This window comes from Rhinolophus sinicus, chromosome 8 (assembly GCF_057876585.1).
Source record: "Rhinolophus sinicus isolate RSI-liver-muscle chromosome 8, RSI-T2T, whole genome shotgun sequence".
Taxonomy (NCBI): domain Eukaryota; kingdom Metazoa; phylum Chordata; class Mammalia; order Chiroptera; family Rhinolophidae; genus Rhinolophus; species Rhinolophus sinicus.
In genome coordinates this window covers 46,170,110-46,192,541 of record NC_142508.1, presented here as the reverse complement: position 1 = coordinate 46,192,541, position 22,432 = coordinate 46,170,110, and the positions used below count along the sequence as shown (strand labels likewise).

Here is a 22,432-nt window from a genome sequence, read left to right as displayed (position 1 = left end):
TTAGATTAGGTCATGAGGGTGGGACACTCGATGGGAACAGTACCCTTATAAGAAGACAGAGAGATATCTCTCCCTGTGTATGCACCAAGGAAAGGCCCCATGAGCACACAATGAGAAGGCAGCTGTGTACAAGCCAGGAAGTGGACCTTCACCAGGAACCAAATCTGCCAGCACTTTGATCTTGGGACTTTGCAGCCTCCAAAACTGTGAGAAATAAATGTCTATTGTTTAAACCACCTAGTCTGTGGTATTTTGTTATAGTAGCCGAAGTTAAGACAATCCATTTCCTGCTTAATCCTACCACAGTCAGTTACATACGGGCTAAGCATCTGATCAGATGCTTACTATGTGCTCCTAATATATGGTAAGTAAAACAAAGACACATCATTAGGAGTGTAATCCCAACTCCATTAACAAGGGCGGTAATTTGGGGGGAGTTTATAAAACTTACCTAACCCCCAATTTCACTTTAAAATAAGGATTGTTGAAACAGGAAATATATGACAGATATAATTCCTGGGAGTGACATCACCAAAATGTTGAACTAGGAAGCTTCAAGCTAATTTTCACCCCCATGCCTCCAGAAACTGAATAAAACCGAAGCTTTCTGAACTTTGTAGTACCTCTGGAAAACAGTCAAAGGTTTATAGGAACAAGCAAATGCCCAATCAAGAAAAAGCCATCTTCAAAATATTAGTAAAGTTTTGTGGCATTTTAACTCTTGCCCCACCCCTCCCCAGCGTGGCAGAGATCTTGATCTTGAGCAAGCTGCAGCAACCCAGTTCCACACACACACCTCAAACTGGAGGGAGCAGAGTAGATTATCCTTACAAATTACCGTGTACATCTTTTCTAACCTTTCTTGAGGATACATAAAAGGGCTGATACAAGGCACTCAAATGTTTTGCATAAATCACAATGCAGATGGGAAAATAGGCACTGCTCACAATAGCTACAAGGTAGACTACAAACACTTAGATACCTGGGTCAAGAGATTATTGGTGGAGATGTCTACAACCTGGAGGGGAATCTGGGGTAAGACTGAGAAAGCAGAACATTCAAATATCTATTTATACTCTATATATTGACTTTAGAAACACATGCCCACACAAAAAGCATGCTAAAACCTGGAAGACAAGATTTCACCTAGGGATGGGGCCTAAGCTCGGAGCAATCCTAGCTAAGTATTGAGAGTGTGTCGCAGGACAAAATCAATCTGCAAAGACTAGGAAAGATGGCGGTGTGTGTGTGTGTTTTGTTTGAGCTCCTGGCATTCAAGAAAATACGTCAAAACAGCTAAAAATAGGCAAAGGCAAGAACTGGAATAGCCAAAACAAATGTGAAAAAGTAGAATAGAGTTGTATGACTTATACTACTTGATTGTACGGCTTATTGTAAATCTGTAAGATTCAATGCAGTGTTGTACCTATGCGAATAGACAAACAGAACAGATTAGAATCCAGAAGTGTAATTGCATATGATTTTTGACAAAGGCGCAAAAGCAAATCAATATGTGTTTTTAACAAATGGTGTTGAAATAATTGGACATCCATATGCAAAAAAATAAACCTTGTCATAAGCTTTATACAAAAAAATAGCTCAAAATGGATCATAGTTCTAAATATGAAATGTAAAACTATAAAACTTTTATAAGAAAACATACGAGAAAGCTTCCTGACTTCAGTTTGGCAAATTTTTTTTTTTTTTTTTTTTAAAGATTTTATTGGGGAAAGGGAACAGGACTTTATTGGGGAACAGTGTGTACTTCCAGGCCTTTTTCCCAAGTCAAGTTGTTGTCCTTTCAATCTTAGTTGTGGAGGGTGCCGTTCAGCTTCAAGTTGTCCTTTCAGTCTTAGTTGTGGAGGGCGCAGCTCAGCTCCAGGTCCAGTTGCCGTTTTCTAGTTGCAGGGGGCACAGCCCACCATCCCTTGCGGGACTCGAGGAGTTGAACTGGCAACCTTGTGGTTGAAAGGACGCACTCCAACCAACTGAGCCATCCGGAAGCTCAGCGGCAGCTCAGCTCAAGGTGCCGTGTTCAATCTTAGTTGCAGGGAGCGGAGCCCACCATCCCTTGCAGGACTCCAGGAATTGAACCGGCAACCTTGTGGTTGAGAGCCCACTGGCCCATGTGGGAATCGAACTGGCAGTCCTCGGAGTTAGGAGCATGGAGCTCTAACCACCTGAGCCACCGGGCCGGCCCCTAGCAAATAATTCTTAATCATTTCCCAAACTCTGATCAATTAAAATGGGTAAATTTTACTGTATGTAAATTATACCGCAATAAAATTGGATTTTTTACAAAGTACACTAAGAATATAGCTGAAAAAAAATTTTTTAAAGAGCAGCTGGTCTGTGAACCTCAGAAAGGTGACTATCACAATATCACTGTGGCAGGATATAGGAGATTAATTATCTAGAGAAACTTAGTCACAAAGGCAACGGACTTGGGGATAATAGGCAAAGCAGGTGGCAGATGAAAACAGGGACTGAGTTACCTTCCTAGGCCCCTTCAGCTGATGGACTCAGATAGTACAATCAACTTTTTAGTTCATATTAAATTTGAAAGGACTGCTAAGGATCACAAATAACTGGAGAAAACCTTGAATATGAAAACAAGATACGTAAGGCATGGACCAGAAGAAACTCTCCAAACGAACAAAAAGTATAGCCAACAGAAAATACTGCAGCAGTAAAGCAGTGAAACTAATATGGTCTTATAAAGGAATATATTTTTAGAAACAGTCAATTTAAAAGAAGGTTTGGAAGAAAAAGTTGAATAAACCTCACAAAATATACAAAAATACAGTTAGAAAAGTGGAGGGGAAAAGATTAGAAGAGGCTAAATCCACAGTGCTTCACCAATTGTCTAAACATAGTCCTCTTTAGTTCTGTATATGTATGAAATTTTCCATAATAATAAATAAATAAATAAATAAATAAATAAATAAATAAATAAATAAATAAATAAAAAGACATCCAGAGAGATGATAAAAATTAAGTATAGGAAATTTCAAAAAACTAAAAAGTTCATAAAATTACGTTGTGAGTCTCCATATTAAAAGATATACTTGAGTGTCCTTTACAGCAAATTTTTAAAAGAGTCACAGTAATGCATATCATTGTTAAATTTCATATTTCTGGGGACAAATAGATAATTCTAATTACGGAGAGAAAGAACATGTATACAATGGAACAAGTATCCAAAGGTCACACATTTACCATCATAAACTCTACATTTATGTTAAGCTATGGTACAGTGCATTCAAATTCTGAGGAAAAAACTTTTTAACCTATAAGTAAAATCTATCCAAATTATGAATGTGAAGACAAAATAGAGACATTTTTAAACATGCAAGGACTCAAATACTTTATTCAGGATATTACTGGAGGATGTGTTCCACAAAAATGTAGTAGTAGCTCATGAGAAGGGAAGAGATGACATTAAGGAAATGAGGCACCTCAAACAGGATAGAAGTTCAGGAAAATTCCCAAGAGGATGGTGATATAATGTTGCAGGATGACAGCCAGCTAACAAGTTTAGATATAAAGTTTAGATCACAGCAGGAAGAAAACTAGAGGAGAAATGTCTTTAGAAAAAAAAAAAGCCTGAAAATACTAGTTTTCTTGTTGCATCTGAATACATAACTCTTCACAAGATCACTGAGAGTATGTAGTGAAGAATTAACTTTACTAAGGGCAGCCGGATGGCTCAGTTGGTTAGAGCGCGAGCTCTTAAGAGCAAGGTTGCCGGTTCAATTCCCGCATGGGATGGTGGGCTGCGGCCCCTGCAACTAAGATTCAAAATGGCGACTGGACTTGAAGCTGAGCTGTGCCCTCCACAACTAGATTGAAGGACAATGACTTGACTTGGAGCTGATGGGCCCTGGAGAAACACACTGTTCCCCAGTATTCCCCAATTAAAAAAACAAAAACAACTTTACATAAAGAGAGGTCTGGCCTTTGTCTGGGAACCTAGGAGGTAGCATCTAAAACCTTGGAATTTCCCAAGTGACAGGGAGTCTGTTCATGATGGACCCTCAGACCATACCTACTACTTTGTTAGTGAGGTGATTTACGGTGGGACCCTCAATAGTTTATGGTAAGATGACTCAGGGTGTGGACTGGCCACACCAGAAAGACCAACCATGTGATTAAACAGTTGGGGCTTTGAGCCATATAACAGCCTGACTGCTAGTGAGTGGAGGGAGGCTAGAGATTGAGTGCAATCACATGAGCAGTGATTCAGTCACGCCTTTGTAATAAAGCTTTGATAAAAACTTGGGACATAGAAGCTTTGGTGACCTTCCTTGGTTGGCAATACTCTAGGCACATATTGTCCCACAATGACACTGGGAAGGTCATGGAAACATGGAAGTTTGTGCATTTGGAACCCTCCATGTCCTAGATTCTTCTCTCTGTGTCTTTTTCTTTGGCTGGTTCTGATTTCTTTCCTTTTGTTGTAATAAAACTATGATAACAAGTAGCATTTTCCTGAGTTCTATGAGCTGTTATAGCAAATTACTGAAACTGAGGTCATCTATGAGACCTTCAAATTTTTGGCAAGCTGATCTTAAGTGAAGGTGCCCATGGGGACCCTGAACTTGCAGCTGGTGTCAGTCTTAAGCAGACTTGGAAGTCTGAAGGATTATGCCCTTATCCTCAAATTTAGCTCCTGCTTCAGGGCCTTTGTACTTGCTATTCCTTCTCCCTAAAATGCTCTCCTTCAAAATATCCATGTCTTGGTCCCTTCTTCCCTTTCAAATCTTAGCCAGATTTCACCTTCACAATGAAATCATTCCTGACAACTCTCTTTAAGATTGCATCTCTCTGTCATTCCCTATTGTTTTCTGTTTTATTATATTCCAAGCCATTTATTACCATTTGAACTCATACACACTTACATATTTGATTATTGTCTCTTTCCACCCTCTATTGTCTGGCAGTACTACATGGAAATCTCCTTGAAGATAAGGATTTTATTACTGAACCAAAGTTCATATGCCCAACACTTCAAAAGGTCAAAATTCAAAATGTCAGAGTTTGGAGTAAGGAAAGGTTTACTGATTGAGAAGGCGCAAACCGAGAAAATAGGAGACCTGAGAGTGCCTCACAACCATCTCACTTGCAGAACTAGGTTAAGGGTTTTTAAGGTTAGGGGGAACAGGTATGCGGAAGCGCTGGTGGGGCAAGTTTTAATTGGAGGACCTCAAAATTTGATCATTTATAGTAAAGAGGTGTCAATACCAGATCTTCCTGGACAAGGGACCCTTGGCTTCTGAAGGGGTTCTGGCATTCAAGTTCTGGTTATGTCCTGGTCCTTTGGTTCCATGGTGGGGAGGGGTAGCAAGACTTTGGTTCCAAGTGCAGCTGGAGGTCAAAGTTTTCTCCTCTGCATGTTTCAGCTGTATGACTTGCAGTTTTGGTCTATTGTCCCTGAAAAGTAACGCAGTATCTCATTAAACAGGATAGGACCGTTTTGAGCTGGTTCCGGGTTATAGTATCTGTCCATTTTATTGATTGATGTATGTATCTTAGTGTCTATCATATAATTAGCACTCAATATAACTTGCTGAATAAATGGACCTTACAGAATAGGTAAAAGGCAGTTTCATTCATTTTCTTGTAGTACTGTAAATTGGTTTAACATTTGTTGACATAAGAACATCCAAACATGTAGAGAATTTTTATAAAAATTTATTCGAGCCAAACAGGATACATCTGGAAACAAGATCTCAACAGACCAAGAAAAATGCTTCCTAGAATAGCAGTTTACAGCTTCTCTTACGCATTTGGAATTAAAGAGGGACTGAAAGGAAGATTATATGAAGGTGGGAGAAAGCAAGGGATTGAATTACAGGATCGTTAACTGCTCCCTTGAGAGTTGTTTCAGCTTAAGGGGTCTGAAAGGAGGCATTTCAAAGGTGTGTTAAGCTAGATGCACAGAAACAATGGATAGGGCTTGCTTACGGTACAGATAAACCTTTTATTAAAGAAGTTGTAGGCCTGGGATGTGACTACTCACCATGACTTACCTAGTTAGGAATTTATGATCAGATCACCTTTGTGAGGTTATTTTCTGTAGAACCCCTTTTTCATCCACAGATTTTGAACAGCAGTTCACCTTTTATCTATCAAAATTGCATATATATTTAACACCTCTGACAGAACACTTCCAGTTTGGGGATTTACCATAGATATACAAATCTATACGTAAAAGTGTGTAGTAGAGTTAGCTCAGCATGCTTGGGATGCTCAACCCCTGCATATTCCAAAGAAAGGATTGGCTCTTGACCAGCTCCTGGGAGACAGCCTCTGAGCCCTTGAAATATCCTGCCTGATCTGCCTGAGAAGAGTGTCTTAAAATTTCTGAGACCTAGAGTCACACCAGATTGTTTATATTAACAATGTGATTTATGGTGAATACTTGCTTTTGTATGCCAGGGGTGCTGAACCATGCTGTTTATCACTTTGATCTCTTGGGGGGCTGAGGTCATTCACATGAACCCTCATGGCTATGTGACTGACCCCCATTAAAAACCCTGGGAACCAAAGCCTGAGTAAGCTATCCTAGTTGGCAACACTTTGCATGTGCTGTCTGTGCAACTCCACTGCGAGAGGACAACTAGAAGCTTGTGCGTGTTCTCTCCTAAACTCTACTGTATGCTTGTTTTTCCTTTGATGGTTTTAATCTGTCTCCTTTCACTGTTGTTATGACCTGCACAACACAAGCCATGGGAAGGCGAGGGAGGCAGTGAGAGTTAAACTATCATAAAGAGACAGAGACTCAAATACAGTTAAATCACAGAGGACTGAGGGACTCGCAGCCTCAAGGGACTGGAGCCCCGAATCGGGTCGTCGTGGGTATTTATTGATTTCTTACAATAAGCATTACATGATTAGAGGCAGGGTCCGGGAAACTCTCACACCACACCATAAAAATTTTTCCAATTCCCAGATATCTGTCCCAAAGCAACCAATGCTCATTGTCCCCAGGCGACTAAGGTGGGTGTGTACAACCCCCTGGGGGAGCAAGTCTCACAAGGTAAAACCATCCCATGAGCTAAGCAGGAAGAGCGATATCTTATCACTCTAAGAAGTCCTTTGCACAGCAGGGTGCAGGACAACAACTGGGGCATGCATTAGCAGCTTCCCATAATGGTGAGGAGGAGGGGTATGGCTACCTCCTGACTTTTATTATGTTAACTCATGGGGGTCCCAATGGGGTCCCGTCTGGCTTAAGTCGTTCCTCCCTTGAGGACACTTTACTTGTCTTTGACTGCAGACCCAGTTTACAAGAACCAAATAGGGAGACTTAGGATAAATGAACGCAACCTCAAAGAGGGACAGTCCCGCAGTCTTCTTTCCCTAAGGAAAGATTGGAGGGGACAAACGGCTAGGCTGCTGTGTGACCACACACTGTAATAAATCATAACCATGAGTGTAAGAGCTTTTCTGGGTCTTATGAGTCCTTCAACTGAATCATCAAATCTTAGGGTAGACTTGGGAACCCTCAAACAAAAACAACTATTTATTACAAATAAATTAGTGTTAGTATTATATAAGCCTGGAAATAATCTAGCGATGCTGGGAAAACTGGATATCCACATGCAAAAGAGTAAAGTTGGACTCTTATACCATATAAAATAATCAACTGAAAATGGATCAAGAACCTAAACAAAGAGCTAAAATTATAACTCTTAGAAGAAAATATAAGGGAAAATGCTTATGACATTGAATTTGGCAATGATTTCTTGGACATGACACCAAAAGCATAGGCAACAAAAGAAAAAAATAGATAAACTGGAATTCATCAAAATTAAAAACTGTGCATCAAAGGACACTATCAAGAGTGAAAAGGCAACCCACAGAATGGGAAAATACTTGCAAATCATATATCTGATCAGGTATTACTATCCAAAATAAAGAAATCCTACAACAAAACAAACAACATTTTAAAAAGTTACAAAGGACTTGAATACACACTTCTCCGAAGAAGATGTATAGATGGCCAATAAGCACACCAAAAGATGCTCAACATCATTAAGGAGATGCAAGTCAAAACTGTAATAGCCATTAGGATGGCTATTATTATTTTTTAAAACCAGAATATAAGAAGTGTTGATGAGGATGAAGAAATTGGGCATTGCTGATGGGAATGTAAAATGGTGCAGTCACTGTGGAAACCAGTATGGAGAGTCCTCAAATAATTAAACATTTAATTACCATAAGATTCAGTAATTTCATTTCTAGGTATACACAGAAGAACTGAAAGCAGGATGTCAAAGAGATATTTGTACATCCTAGTTCATAGCAGCATTATTCACATTGGCCAAAAGATGGAAACAATTTAGATGTCCTTCAACAGATAAATTAGATAAACAAAATGTGGTTTAAACATACAACGAAATATTATTCAGCCTTTATAAGGAATGAAATTCTGATACAGGCTAAGGACCTAAACAAAGAGTTAAAATTATAACTCTTAGGAGAAAACATAAGGGAAAATGCTCATGACATTGAATTGGATGAACATTGATTTAATGGATGAACCATTAAAACATTATATGCTAAGCTAAATAAGCTGGACACAAAAGATTGTATAGTTCTACTTATGAGAAATACCTAGAAGCGTCAAATTTATAGACATAAAGTAACAATGATTATCACGGAGGGGGAATGACCAATTATTGTTTAATGGGTACAGAGTTTTAGTTTGGATGATGAAAAAGTTCTGGAGCTGGATAATAGGGATGATTTCACAGAAATGTGAATGGACTAATGGCACAGAACCATACATTAAAAATGATTAACATGGTAAATTTTATCTTAATCGTATGCGTACAACTTACCACACACACAAAAAAAGATAGACGTAGAATGGAAACAACTTTTTTGGTCATGAATCAGTAAATGTTGAAGCCATGGTAGTGGGATATGGTTATTCAAAAAAAAAAAAAAAAAAAAAATGGTAAGAGAAGATGGTAAATGACAGAATCCTAATTTTAAAAGACAAGTGGAAAAACAATTCACTGATGTTTTTGTTGCTGTTGTTCATAATTTGTTTTAATGATCAGATGATTAGAATTAGAAAAATGAAAGAGTGGTTTCAAGGAAGCCAAGGAAATTGTCAAGAATGTAGTTGTGACATCTTTCTGAAAAGAAATGTGATGAACACAAAAAATCAACTCTTTCATGTCATGTAAAGATGATAATGAATAAAAACTTATATAGAAAGACTGTATCCAAAAAAAGTGAAAATTACTCCCTTCTTTGTCCCTATTGTGTCCAATGTTGGCCGCAGAAATCACTTTTATTAGTTCCTTATGCAAATTTCAGTTCTTTATGCAAGTACAAATATTTATTCTTATACAAAAGTAGCATACATATAACATAAGGTTCTGCATCTTTTTTGTTTTTACTTAATTTATTTTGTGGGATTTTCATATCAGGCCAAAAAGAATGCTTTCATTTTTTCCCCCCTCTAATTACATAGTGTTACACTATGTTCAATAGCTTATCTATGTCTATTTTTGTATTGTGAAGAATGCTACATGAATAACCTTGGATATGCCTCATCCTACCTAGGTCTGTAGGATAAAACCCCAGAGGGGGGATTGCTTTGTAAAAGGGTAAATACAATTGGAATTTTGAAAGAACTGCCAAAATTGCCTTCCAAGAAGGTTATACTAATCTTCAGTCCCTCTAGCAATATAAGTTTTCAAATTTGGGCAATTTTTGCCATTTTAGTCCATAAGACACAGTATCTCTGTATAGTTTTAATGGCATTTATCTTATTATGGATGAGGGTGAGCATATGTGGACTCTGAATTACTTGTTAATCTAATTCTCCATTTTTATTGCATTGTTAGTCTTTTTTAAATCAACTTTTTGGTGTTCCTTATATATTAGGGAGATTATCCATTTGTTTGTAACATAAAATGCAAATATTTCCAGTTTGTCACTTTAACTTTTGTTTTTTTCATGTAGTAGGGATGATCAATCTTTTATGTTTTGATTTTTGGATTTTGAAGTTAGAAAAGGCCTCGTATTCTATGGCTATAATGTAATTCACTCAAATGTTGTTTTGTAATTTTTGTTTTAGTTTTCAATTTTGACCGATTTGGAGTTGACTCTGGGTTCAGTACACAGCATGATCCATTCTCTTTTTTCAGAAAGGCTACCAAATTGTCCCTATTACCTTTCTTGAAAAGTCCATCTTTCCCAATTGATTTGAAGTGTCCCATTCACCATATTCTGAAATACTTCATTTGGTTCTATTTTTGGATTCTCTTCTCTGTTCAACTGGTCTGTCCAGGCAGACGACAGTCCCATATTATTTCAATTTTTGAAGTTTTAGAGTATGTTTTGTTATCTGGGTAAGACTAGCCCCAATTGTCCCACACTGCTCACCCCTCCCACCGCCGCCCCCCCCCCCCCCCCATATACTGTATATTGTGGTTGGTAGTCACGTAGCCAAAACATGCTGCTGGGGAAGCAACCACGAGTTATACTTCCCCACCAATAAAAACAAGAATAGTTGGAGCGGTAACTGCAAAAGAAATGTAATCATATTTGGGAAAAGTCCCCCAAACCAAGCCTCCGCACCAGTTAGTTGTCCTCTGAGTGACCTGTCCTATTACCATACTAAACATACCTACCAGTGCCATGACAGATCCGGAGCGGCGCATGTAAGACCAAAAAAGAGTGTGGCAACCTAATTCTGGGAATTCCCCGCCGCATTCCAGGAAATCTCATGAATATTCCCCCCCCTTACTCAAAATTAACCCAGCCCCTAAGCCCGAGATCCATAAAAACGATGTGTCCACAGACCTCGGGAAGCCACATCCATTCTCTTTACGAGTGTTCTCCCTTGGTGCATCAAGCTTTCGTTGTAATAAACCTTTCTCTCTGCAAACTGTTTCACTCACTCTTGATTTCTGTACTGAGAGGTGCAAGGACCCCTGTACCGGTAACATTATCCTTTGTTTTTTTTTCACTTGAATTTCAGAATAATCCCTGTCTATTTAGAAAAATATATTATTTTTAATGTGATAATGTTAAATTCATAAACTAATTTAAAATGACATGTTTATGGTAAAAGGATTTCTATTCAAGAATATAGTATAATGTTTTCATTTGCTAAGTATTTTTGTGTGTGTGTGTCTTTCAGTAGTGTTTTAAACTTTTTTATATAGGTTTTATTTTTTGCTAAGATTATTTTTAAGCATTTAGTCCTATTCCAAGGTTTCGTTTGTATATATTGTTTATTTACACGAATTTTATAACCACTACCTTACTTTCGCCTTTTATTTAAAATTACGTTAAAAGTAACTGCAATGAAATATTTGGAGAAAGCATCTTTGCAGTTAGAAGCAATTTTTCATACCTAACAAAATCCAACTGGCCTGGAGGTAACCAGAGGTTAGTAAATCAGTTGAACAGAATAGGCTCCGTGAATTGAACGGAATCAAGTTACATTCCTTGCTCTCTCTAAACCATGGTTTTTTTCTTCAGAAAACGGGAATGACTGCCTAATTCTCTTCTCTGCTATTTGTAATGGTCGACACTACCCTTCAAACTTTAAAGTTATGTCTTAGTCCAGAACTTTACAAATCAGTTCTCTCAGACCTTAGATCGACACCCCTCCTCAGTACTCGGAAAAAACCCGTAAGATAGAAAGGCTACGTCTCTAGAATCTGGGATCTAAGCAAGAGCAAGCACCCCATTTAAAAAAAAAATTCCTTTGAAACGGACCTACTTTCTTAAGAACACACCGCTGTTTTTATTTCTATTCTGTAATAGATGCTTCTGGTTTTACATACAAGTCAAGCTTTAAATCATTTATCAGCTCAATTACTTAACCTTTCTCCCATCAGATTTTCAAAAAATATATATATATGATGCTCCAGGAGGAGATATCTTTGTTGTTTTACCGATGAAGATCGGAGATTACTCTCCAAAATATCATCCCAGTCTCACGCTTACACACACACTCCCACACAAAATCCTGAATCCAGTTTCTCCTCTCTACGACCCACTACACGCTAAGTCACACACACGCTTAGACTCAATGACTTTTTCCCTACAAAACTTGTCTCACCGCCCACTTATTCTCCTCAGGTCCGGACATTCACACAAAAGTCAGCAGCCCAATAATACCAGCTCCCTTCGCAATTTTGGAAACTCCCCTTTGGCCTCCCCCACCCGGTTTCACGTTTAGCGATTCCTCCCCACCATCCTCCCTAATCCCTTTTCAGGTTCCTGGTCTCCTCCTTCGGCTTCCCTGACCAGCTTTGGGACTCAGAAGCTCAGGTTCCAGAACTCCTCTGCACTGAGGAACCCCAAGCGAAAGCCATGCAGGAAAGAAAAACGGCCAAAACGGAGACTCAGGAAACCTGTGCACTCTTCGGGCTCAGTTACACTCCCAGAAAACTCCGGGTGCTGCTAAGAGTAGGGTGTGAAGAATCAAGGCGAATTTCAAACGGTGCGCTCACCGCTTTCCCAGCTCTGAACTACATTTCCCAGAAGGCTCGGCGGTGCGTATTATCTTCCCTTGCAAACTAGCCCGCCTATCGCTGAGCCTGTCCAACTCCTGGGGTAGTACAACGGTCCCAGAACGAAACCCATTTCAAACGCGTCGGAGTGCCCTTCTTTGGGAGCTATGGTCCGAGGCTTAGCCGGGCTCTGTGAGGCCTCCGGTGCGTGGTTCGATGAGAGGGCAGAAACTTTCCGGCGGGGCCACAGCTAAGCCCTGACAGAAATCCTGAGGGTCCTGTGCCATCTTGCCCGCCTCAGATAACTTATCTGACTACATTTCCTAGAGGACTGCTCGGCATGAACGTGATTCTCGCGTGAATTCAGCCTCAAAGTCACGCGCTGGCGGGACCCTCAGGTCTACACCAACAGTTGCTATAGTGTTATCTCCGTAGGGTTCTGCAGCTTTGGAAGGTCCGAAGGCCTGAGGTGAGGAGCGGGAGGAGAGGGCGGAGCCAGAGCCGGAGCCTCAGCTTTGTACCGCGGAGGAGGTGAGCTTCAAATTACGTGATTATGTCTGTGTGGTGGTGTGTGGTGACTGACCGTGTGGTTGTGACTTGCTGTTCCATGATTACCGTGTGTAGCAGTCTGGGAGACTGGACTGGTCGCTACCGAGTGATGTGTGTGTGTGTGTGTGTGTGTGTGTGAGTGTGTGAGTGTGAGTGATTGGGACCACGTGCGGCTTTGTGTGTGCGGTTATGGGGAGCTTCTGACTTGGTGGATGTGATAGCGTTTGTTCCCGTAGGGATGTGTGATTGTGACCGTGTGCTGCAGAGTAGAGGTGGGGTACCTGTGAATATTGTGACTGTGACCACTTACAGGTGTGTGATGCCTGACCGTGTGCGGCCCTGTGTATGCGGCCCTGTTGGCTTTGGTCGAAGGTTATCTTGAGCTTTATGTTCCCATGGTGTTTATGTGATTTGTGTGATTGGATTAATGTATGAGGTTTTTTTCACTTATATATACCTCTCTAAACATTATGCTGAAGTTTTCTTTTGTTTTTAAACTTTATATGAATCCTGCCATCATATCTTATTTTTGCTCATTTGTACAACTTTTTGAGAATTTTCCATATTAGATCTAGTAGTGGTTCATGTTTCTTTGTTATATTGTATTCCTCCTTTGATCCACTATTATTCATCCTTTCTAATAATGATAGACATTTGAGTTATTTCTAGTTGTTGTTTTTTTACTTTATAAAAACGCCACAAGCATTATTTTACATAGGGTGCATGTGCATGAGTTTTTCTATCTACCATTGGAATTGCTGAGTGATATATGAAAAGGCTATGTCTCTAGAATCTGAGATCTAAGCAAGAGCAAGCACCCCATTTAAAAAAAGTTCCTTTGTAACTGATGTTCTTTCTTAAGAACACAACGCTGTTTTTATTTCTATTCCAAATATACAAATGTGTATATACACATCTGTATCTATTTATCTATCTACCAATTATTTGTATATATTAAAAAACCACCAGTTTATACTCACACTTTCAATTCTAATCCAATACCACAGGATTCTGTCAACAACTGTGAAATGTCTGAGATTTTACCCTACTTGTAAGTTAACAAGTTAGTTTGCCCCAGTTTCATAGATGTTGGCAAAAGACATGAGAGTTCTGGGTCAGAGATGAAAGACAGTTTATTGATCATAGCAATAACCAAAATATAAACATTATCTTACATTGGCTCACTTGCACCCATAGGGTGATGCAAAATGCAAAGGTATTTGTGTGCTCCCATGAATTTAGAGAACCTGAATCTTTTATAATGGGTAGTAAGCATGTCTGCCCTTTGCTCTAAAGACAGAATATCTCTGTCTTTCAAGGCTCTTCACTATATAAACATCTTGGAGAAATAGTACAGAATAATAGCACTTAGTGCCTCTGATGGCGAGGTGTGCAGAAACACGCAAAACCCAAAGAGAATTGTCTCTCATCAGGTTTGGCTATTTCCATATTTGTAACTTCTTTCTCTGACAATGAGAAAACTGTTTCTTAATGTCAGTAATTTTTTACACATATCCTAGAATACATGTAAAGTAGTTTCAGAATTGCTAACCATACTCATATAAAAACTAAATTTACTACAGTAAAGTATTTGTGTGCAACTTTTTCTTTAACCTTACAGTGTATAGTCAAAAACTGTTCCAGTTTCTCAGTTTAGTTCTTTTCTTTGCCCGACTCTTTAGTGTAGTTTTGTTACTCGTTTTTCATACATTTAGCTTTATGTGCTACACTTTGGGTTCCCCCACATCCTGGTTGTTTAGTTATATGACACAATATTTTGAGTATGAAAACATTGTGGTTCCTGCCTTCTCCCTGTACATAATCAACCTCATTAGTTCCTGCTTTATCCTTCTGGTACTTCTTTTGCACAAGTGAACAGATACATGTGCTTTTTTGAATAACCTCATTGTTTGCATTCAATATAGCATACTCTAGGTACTTTTTTGAACATTACTTCTTTCACTTTATGATATATCCTGGGCATTACTCCACCACAATTTGAAGAGATTGACTCATAGTTCTTGTTTTTACAGTTACATAATATTCCAGTATATGGATTTATCATAGTCCATTCAACCACTCTTCTATTATGGACATTTAGGTCATTTACAATATTTTGCTACTGGAAACAGTGCTTCAATAAATGACTTTGTATATATGTATTTTTGTATTGCTGGAGGCAGATCTTCAGGGTAAATTCCTAGAAGTGGGATTGCTGGGTCAAAAGGTAAGTACATATGCAGTTTTGTTAGGTATTGCTAAATTCCCTTCTGGGACTGTTGTATCAGTTTTCATTCCCACTTGCAATGTTTAAGAGTGCCTGTTTCCCGACTCCACAGCCTCGCCAACAGAATGTGTTATCATGCTTTCTAGTTTTTACCAATTGAATACATGAAAGACAGTATCTCAGTGTTCTCTTATTTCTTTAAATATGAGTGTGCTTGAGCATTTTAAAATCTTTTTTTGTGATTGCCTACTTATGCTTTTCCCCATTTTTCTAGCAGGTTTTTAGCCCTTTGTCTTTTATAATTGGTGATTTTCTTTGTATCTTGAAAAGAAATCTTTGCTTATTTCCAAGGTTTTAAAGATATTCTATGTTTTCTTTTAGAAGCTTTACAGAGGGATGGCCATTTAGCTCAGTTGGTTAGAGCGTGGTGCTAATAGCACCAAGGTTGCCAGTTCAATCCCCGCATGGGCCACTGTGAGCTTCACCCTCCTTAAATAAGTAAATAAATAAAAATAAAATCTTAAAAAAAAATACAGTGAGTCAATGTTAAAAAAAAGAAGCTTTATAGATTCAGCATTCACGTTTAAGTCTGTGATATATCTTGAATTAATTTTTATGTATGGTGAGAGATACGGATAAAGGTTAATTTTTTTTCATTCAAGTACCCAGTTGTTCCAGTGATTTATTGAAAACACCATCCTTGCGCATCTGAATTAAAAGGAGCTTTTATCATAAATCAGGTGATATTATATATGTGCCTCTCTTTCTGGACTGTATTGTTTTATTATTTGTTTTTGCATACCACTTTGTTGAAATCTGTAGTATTAATCTTCCAACTTTTTTTCTATTTTATCAAGACTGTCTTGCCTATTGTGCATCCTTTCAATTTCCTATAAATGTTAGAATCAATGTGTTAATTCTTTTTTTTTTTTTTTTTTATTAAGGAAAGACACTTTCTTTTCTTTTTTTTTTTTTTATGATTTTATTGGGGAAGGGGAACAGGACATTATTGGGGAACAGTGCGTACTTCCAGGAGTTTTTTCCAAGTCAAGTTGTCGTCCTTTCAATTTTAGTTGTGGAGGGTGCTGTTCAGCTTCAAGTTGTTGTTCTTTCAGTCTTAGTTGTGCAGGGTGCAGCTCAGCTCCAGGTCCAGTTGCCATTGCTAGTTGCAGGGGGCGCAGTCCACTATCCCTTGCAGGAGTCCAACTGGCAACCTTGTGGTTGAGAGGCCAGGCTCCAACCAACTGAGCCATCCGGGAGCTCAGCGGCAGGTCAGCTCAAGGTGCCGTGTTCAATCTTAGTTGCAGGGGGCGGATCCCTTGTGGGACTCAAGCTGAACTGGCAACCTTGTGGTTGAGAGCCCACTGGCCCATGTGGGAATCGAACTGGCAGCCTTTGGAGTTAGGAGCAGGGAGCTCTAACAGCCTGAGCCACCGGGCCGGTCCTCAACGTGTTGATTCTTGCCAAAAAAAGAAAAGTCCTTGCTGGGATTTTGTTTGTGAATCTATACGTTAATTTGGCAAGAATGACATTTTGTCAATATTGAATCTTTCAACTAATGAATATGATAAATGTCTACATTTGTTACGGCCTTTAATTTCTCTCAGCAATTTGTAGTTTTCAGTGCACATCTGTTAGATTTATACCTGGGTATTTGATGTTATTGTTGAAACTAAATGGTATTTAAATTTTTTAATTTTCTAATTGTTTATTGCTAGAAGTATGGTTTCTTTTTGTATATTGACCTTTTATCTATAAAATGCCTACTGTAGATGCTATTTATCAAGTTCAGGAAGTTTTCTTTCTCATTTGTTAAGACTTTTTTATATTAATGAGGGATGAATTTAGACAAATGTATTTTCCGTGTCTATCGAGAGGATCATGTGGTTTTTCTTTTAACATTAATATGATAAATTGTGTTGATTTTCAAATGTCAAATCAACCTTTCCTTCCTGAAGTAAACCCTACTTGGCCATAATATATTAAACTTTTAAAAAAATTTTACAGGATTAGATTTGCTAATATTTTGTGTAGAATTTCTGCACATATGTTCATGAGAAATATTGGTCCATAATTTTCTTCTGATATCTTTGTTAAGTTTTGGTATCAGGCTTATATTAGCCTCATAAAATGAGTTGGGAAGAATTCCCTGTGTTTCTCTATTCATTACATGTAAGAATAAAGTTGTTCCTTAAATTTAGAAGAATAAATTTGGTGAAGCTTCATGGCCTAAATTTTCTTGTTAGGACGATTTTAAATTATGGACTTAATTTAACTCTTTAGATGTTCTGCTGTTTTTGTTTTGTCATTTTTGGCATGTTTTAAAGGAATTTGTCTTTTTCATCTAAGGTTTCACACTTAAGAACATAAAGTTATTAGTGTTCTTTTATTATCTTTTTAATGTCTATGGCATCTGTAATAATGTTATCTTTTTCATTCCCGATATTGTTCATTTGTGTAACCCTCTCTTTTTCATCAGTGCTTTTGGTAATGTTTTTTCTTCCTTTAGGTACTTTTAAGATTTTTTTCCTTTGTTTTTCAGCAACTTGACTATGTTGTTGTGGTTTTGCTTTTTCGTTTGTTTGTTATATATTTTCCATTTTATTATTGCTGAGCTTCTTAAAATTTGTATTGAGGCTTTTGATTAGTTAATCCTTCAATGTTACTTCTCTAATCTCTTTTCTCTTTCTGAGACTCTTTTCATGTATGGTAACTCTTTTGACTGTGTCCCATGTATCTTTTATACTCCTGTTTTTTCTATGTTCTTTTTAATTATAGCAATTTTAAATAATTTATTTATCCAGTATCTGAATTATCTGTGGTTCTGCTCCTATTTTCTGTTTTTATCTCCTTGCATGTCTAGTAATTTTTAATTATATGATAGATATTGTATCTAAAACAACTATGGGGCCAAGGCCAGCTACTACCTACTTCTAGCCTTCTCATTATAATAGACAAATTAAACTGCTTTTCTGTTACTAACATACAGGAGATTTTCAAGATAATACTGGAAATAATTTAAAATTTACTGTAAGTGAAGTAATAATCCTTTTATGAGAAGATAGGTAAGAGTGCAGAATATTCAAAAAATGTAAGTTACTTGCTCAGTTTCAAAGGACTTTCTTCTCTGTAGTCTTATCTTTTTGCAAAATGCTCCATACCTCATGTGTGGTCGTTTTGCACGCACAGTACACAGTGGTCTTGGCCACAGAGATTTTTGGCTTTTTTGAAAGGGAGGAGCAGATCCCCCAGACGCAAGAATATAGCCTGTGAGGATACCCTGTATGTGAAAGAGGAAGAGGGTTGGTAATGTGACAAATATACTAAGAGCTATTGAAGTAAGGTTGTTTCCCGCTCATTCTACTTGGAAGGTACAGCACTCAAGGATGTCCCTTTTACCAGGGAAAGGCCAGGAGGAAAGACTGGAGGGAGACCTAAAGTGGGGAGTGTGGGAGGAGGAACTTGGTTTTCAAGTCTTTCTGGATTACTGTTGATTCTTTAGTATCTAGCACAATGCCTGGTACATAACAGACTATATGGCTGATAAAAATAATACTAAGGGCTTAATAAATAGTAATAATAATAATATTAAAGAAGTGTTTTCAGGTTTTAAAGAAGAGGCATGTATAGATTACTTTGGTTTTCATTTCCTGGAATATGTGTACACCTCAGGAAACGCAGCAGTGCGTGTCTAGGGTTAGAAGTAGCCATTAAATAATTGATAACATGGTGCTACTTCCTGGGTCGTTAGTTTTACATGAAATTATTGATAAATTGTTTAATAATCAAGGAGCTTTGTGCATAAGGAGGAATGCTCACTGCCGTATATACTTTTACAATGCTCAGTTTATTATGTTCCTATATCTAATAAGCAAAAATGATTTTCTTGAAAATTTAAGCATTAATCGCAAATTCAGTTCCTCTCCTTAAACAACTTAGACTTCTATTAGTATTTTAGTATAACTTGTTCTTTGGGACATTTCAAACATCTTAAGCACATGGAATATACATGATTATTCAAATTATTACTTCACGTACAGTCAAAAGCTATTTTAAAGCATCAGTAATGTGGGGTTAGTCCATTTCTACATTATTTCTATGCTCTTAATTCCTTCCTTTTTTGCTAATTTTAATATCTTTCTAAAGTTTCAATAGTATTACTTTGTTTCCTTTTCTGGATTTCAGTTATCTTAAGGCAAGAATCGAGGATCTGGTTTATCAGTCATTTGTTTCTTACTCAGGACTTGGGACCTGATTGTATTATACAACCCAAGACCATTGGAAATTGGTTTGATCAATGTATATCCAAACTGAAATGATTATGATCAACTTTTAGGAAGTAATCATTCAAAACTCGTATGCTGGTAAAATGGTATATGTACAAAGATCTTTATTACAACATTCTTATAGGGAAAGACTGGAAATAACCCAGATGATCATCGGCAGCAAATTGTTTAAATAAAGTATATCCATTTAGTGAAATACAGTGTAGCTAAGAGAATTATGTAACTCTGTATGTGCTAGTTGGGATCCTGTCCAACTAGTAAGTAAAAATAGCAATATGTGTAACTGTTCAATATGCTACAATTTGTATAAAACAAAATTCTGTCTTTGTCTGTATGTGTGCATATATGCAAAGTATATTTTTCTAGCCCTATCAGAGTATACAAATTTACCTGCTGTTGTCAAAGCCTGAGGTTTCTGAAGTTGGGGATAATGAGATATTTGCCCATTCTTTTCACAAATAACCCCTCAAGTGTTTATGTGGCGTGAACAGAGGAAATGTTCATTTTGGGAACTATAAGGCAAGTAGGATTTCATGTAGCTTCTTTTGCCTCCCCCAGCTCTACCTTTTTCCAAAAGAGGAGTCCAGAGGAGGACTGGTCCTTTTCTGCAAATATCAAAGCCATGGCTCGGGTGAGATTCTGTTTTATTTTGCTCAAATAGAGTAATTTTTACCCTTAGTATATGTAAATATTTGCTTCCTTCATCATGTTGCTTTTTGGTGTTTTTTCAAAACACCTTTCAGGCAGTTAGTTATAAGCAATGTCAAAGTTCTTGTACCCTTGCTCTAAAGAAGTTCTCCAGTAAGCCAAATCAGACATTTCTCTCTTGGTGGAGATAGTTATGGAAAAACGAAGTGGTTAGATAATCATTGTTGGAAAAAAACAAAAGACTGCTTAAAGATCTTTACACTCTTAACTTACAGGTAACTGTTAGAGGACCAAATGGTTGGGTAACAAGTTTCTCTGAAGAGGTCTTAATCCGATGAAAATTTATCAGAAAATTCCTTACAAATTTCATCAAGAATCCTTGTTCCCACAGAGAGATTGTGAATTACATAATGTAAAAGTGGTCTGACTGAGACCAGGTTGGGAAAAAACAATTTTTACGCTGGTTGACATGGGTCCCCCTTCAGGAACCTGACCCCTATTTCCTCCTAAAAAAAACCTGCACCCCCACCCCAGATCCCTCTTCTTCTTTTAAACAATATTTACAAACTCATTTTGTAAGTTCTTCAGCATCTTCTATCTTAGACTTCTGCCAGAAATTTTGATAGAAACGTGTTCCCCATTTGTTACTGAATCTAATTTGCTTGGACAGTGATTTGATAGGATGCAAATGAGTAATTAAGGACACCTCATAGAGAAAAGCCCTGATCATTTCCACAAACCCAGGTTTTCCAATGAGAAAATACGTGGAGTGGTTTTGTTTGATTTTAGTCTTAATACATAGAATGATTTCCTGAAGCCTTTCAGGTTTGGGGGTATGATTGATGGTCAGTACAAAGCTCTGACACCCTACCCTACCAGATCATCCAAAATAAATAGACTTCAGTAATGTCATTGTATAAATCTGGATCATCCTGCATCAATTTCCTGTGGTTCGGAAACAAAGGGAATTTACCGTTGAACAATGAGTTGTTATAAGTAAGATTTGGCTGGTGTTGGGGAGATCTTTAAAGATCACCTATAGTTTCAGTGTCTGAAAGCCAAAGAAAGGTTATTATTTATAACTTTTTTTTGTTACCAGTGTCCAGGTAATATTCCATATAATAGAATATTATTCAGTGAAAAAATATGCTTATGAAACAAATTTGTTGTAACAAAGAATAACTCATATAATAGTCTTGAATTATATGCAAATTTAACTTTCTAATTTATTTTAAAGTCCTTTTACACACATTTACAAGTGAAGTAGTACTATTCCAGTCTTACCCCATCACCAGTCCAACTCTGAAAAGGTGGCTGCCCTCAATTCTTAAATATGGTTTGCTATCTTTTGCTGAATCAATTTTACGTATTATCTCTCTTTTTTTTTTTATACGTATTATCTCTTGACTTACTGCATAGTGGAAGGGACATTGTACTCTTGTATTGCATCCTTTATTCTCTCTGATTCTGTTATTAATTATATCACAATTTTTGGTTAAATCAAAAGTATAGAGTATATTAGGACAGCAGTTATCACTCACTGCTGAGCTGGCTTAGCTTTATTCTTATACAACTTTTTATTTTTCCTGGGGTTAATTGTTGTTTTCCCCACATTTGCTTAGTTGTCCATATATTTATATCCAAAATCTACAGAATCACTGTCACATGCCAATCAATATGTTTTCCATCTGGTCAAACACATCATTCCTTTTGAACATGGAGTTTCCTATCCCCTTTCCCTTTTTAGCCCTGCCCCCGACTGGTCTGGTTATTCTCTAGGCCTGCTGCAGTTTTCCTGAGACTTCCCTGTTTTTGTTTCCTGGGATTTTCCTTCACTGTTCACCTGTGTTAACTTACCTATTTCATGAATCTCATGTCTTCCTCTTATGGTTTACTTCCCTATTTTGGTGGAGCACATCCTTTGGTAGTTTCCTAAGAAATTGTGCTTTTGTCCTTTTATGTCTAGGAATGTCTTTTTTCAATCCTCATAACAGAATGATAGTTTGGTTGTAGAATTCTAGGACAGAATTTCCTTTTTCTATTAGAATATTGAAGAATTGTTCTTATTTCTTGTTTTTAGTAGTTGTTAAGAATCCTATTGCCTCTCTGATTCTTGATGTCTATTATAGGACCTATTCTTTTCTGGATGATTGTAATGTCTTTATCTCTTAGTCTGAATTTTTTTTTTTTTTTCAGTATTTGGGAAAAATAGTGTGAAAGAAGCCCAA

The 22,432-nt window shown here is 37.6% G+C and overlaps 1 protein-coding gene across 4 annotated transcripts in view; it reads left to right on the top strand.

The window, feature by feature from the left end:
• The window catches only part of LOC148757569 (uncharacterized), a 64,427-nt gene that overhangs the window by 15,795 nt on the left and 26,200 nt on the right, over positions 1-22,432 (top strand). For 2 of the 4 annotated variants that reach the window (XM_088800674.1, XM_088800673.1), the window contains exons 2-4: positions 12,258-12,536; positions 12,930-13,025; positions 20,115-20,187. In XM_088800674.1, the coding sequence (XP_088656800.1) occupies positions 12,355-12,536; positions 12,930-13,025; positions 20,115-20,187 (351 nt within the window). In that variant the 5' untranslated portion in view covers positions 12,258-12,354. Of the gene's footprint in view, positions 1-12,257; positions 12,537-12,564; positions 13,026-20,114; positions 20,188-22,432 lie in introns of those variants that run through there. The other 2 variants (XM_074315787.2, XM_074315790.2) reach the window with 2 other exon arrangements.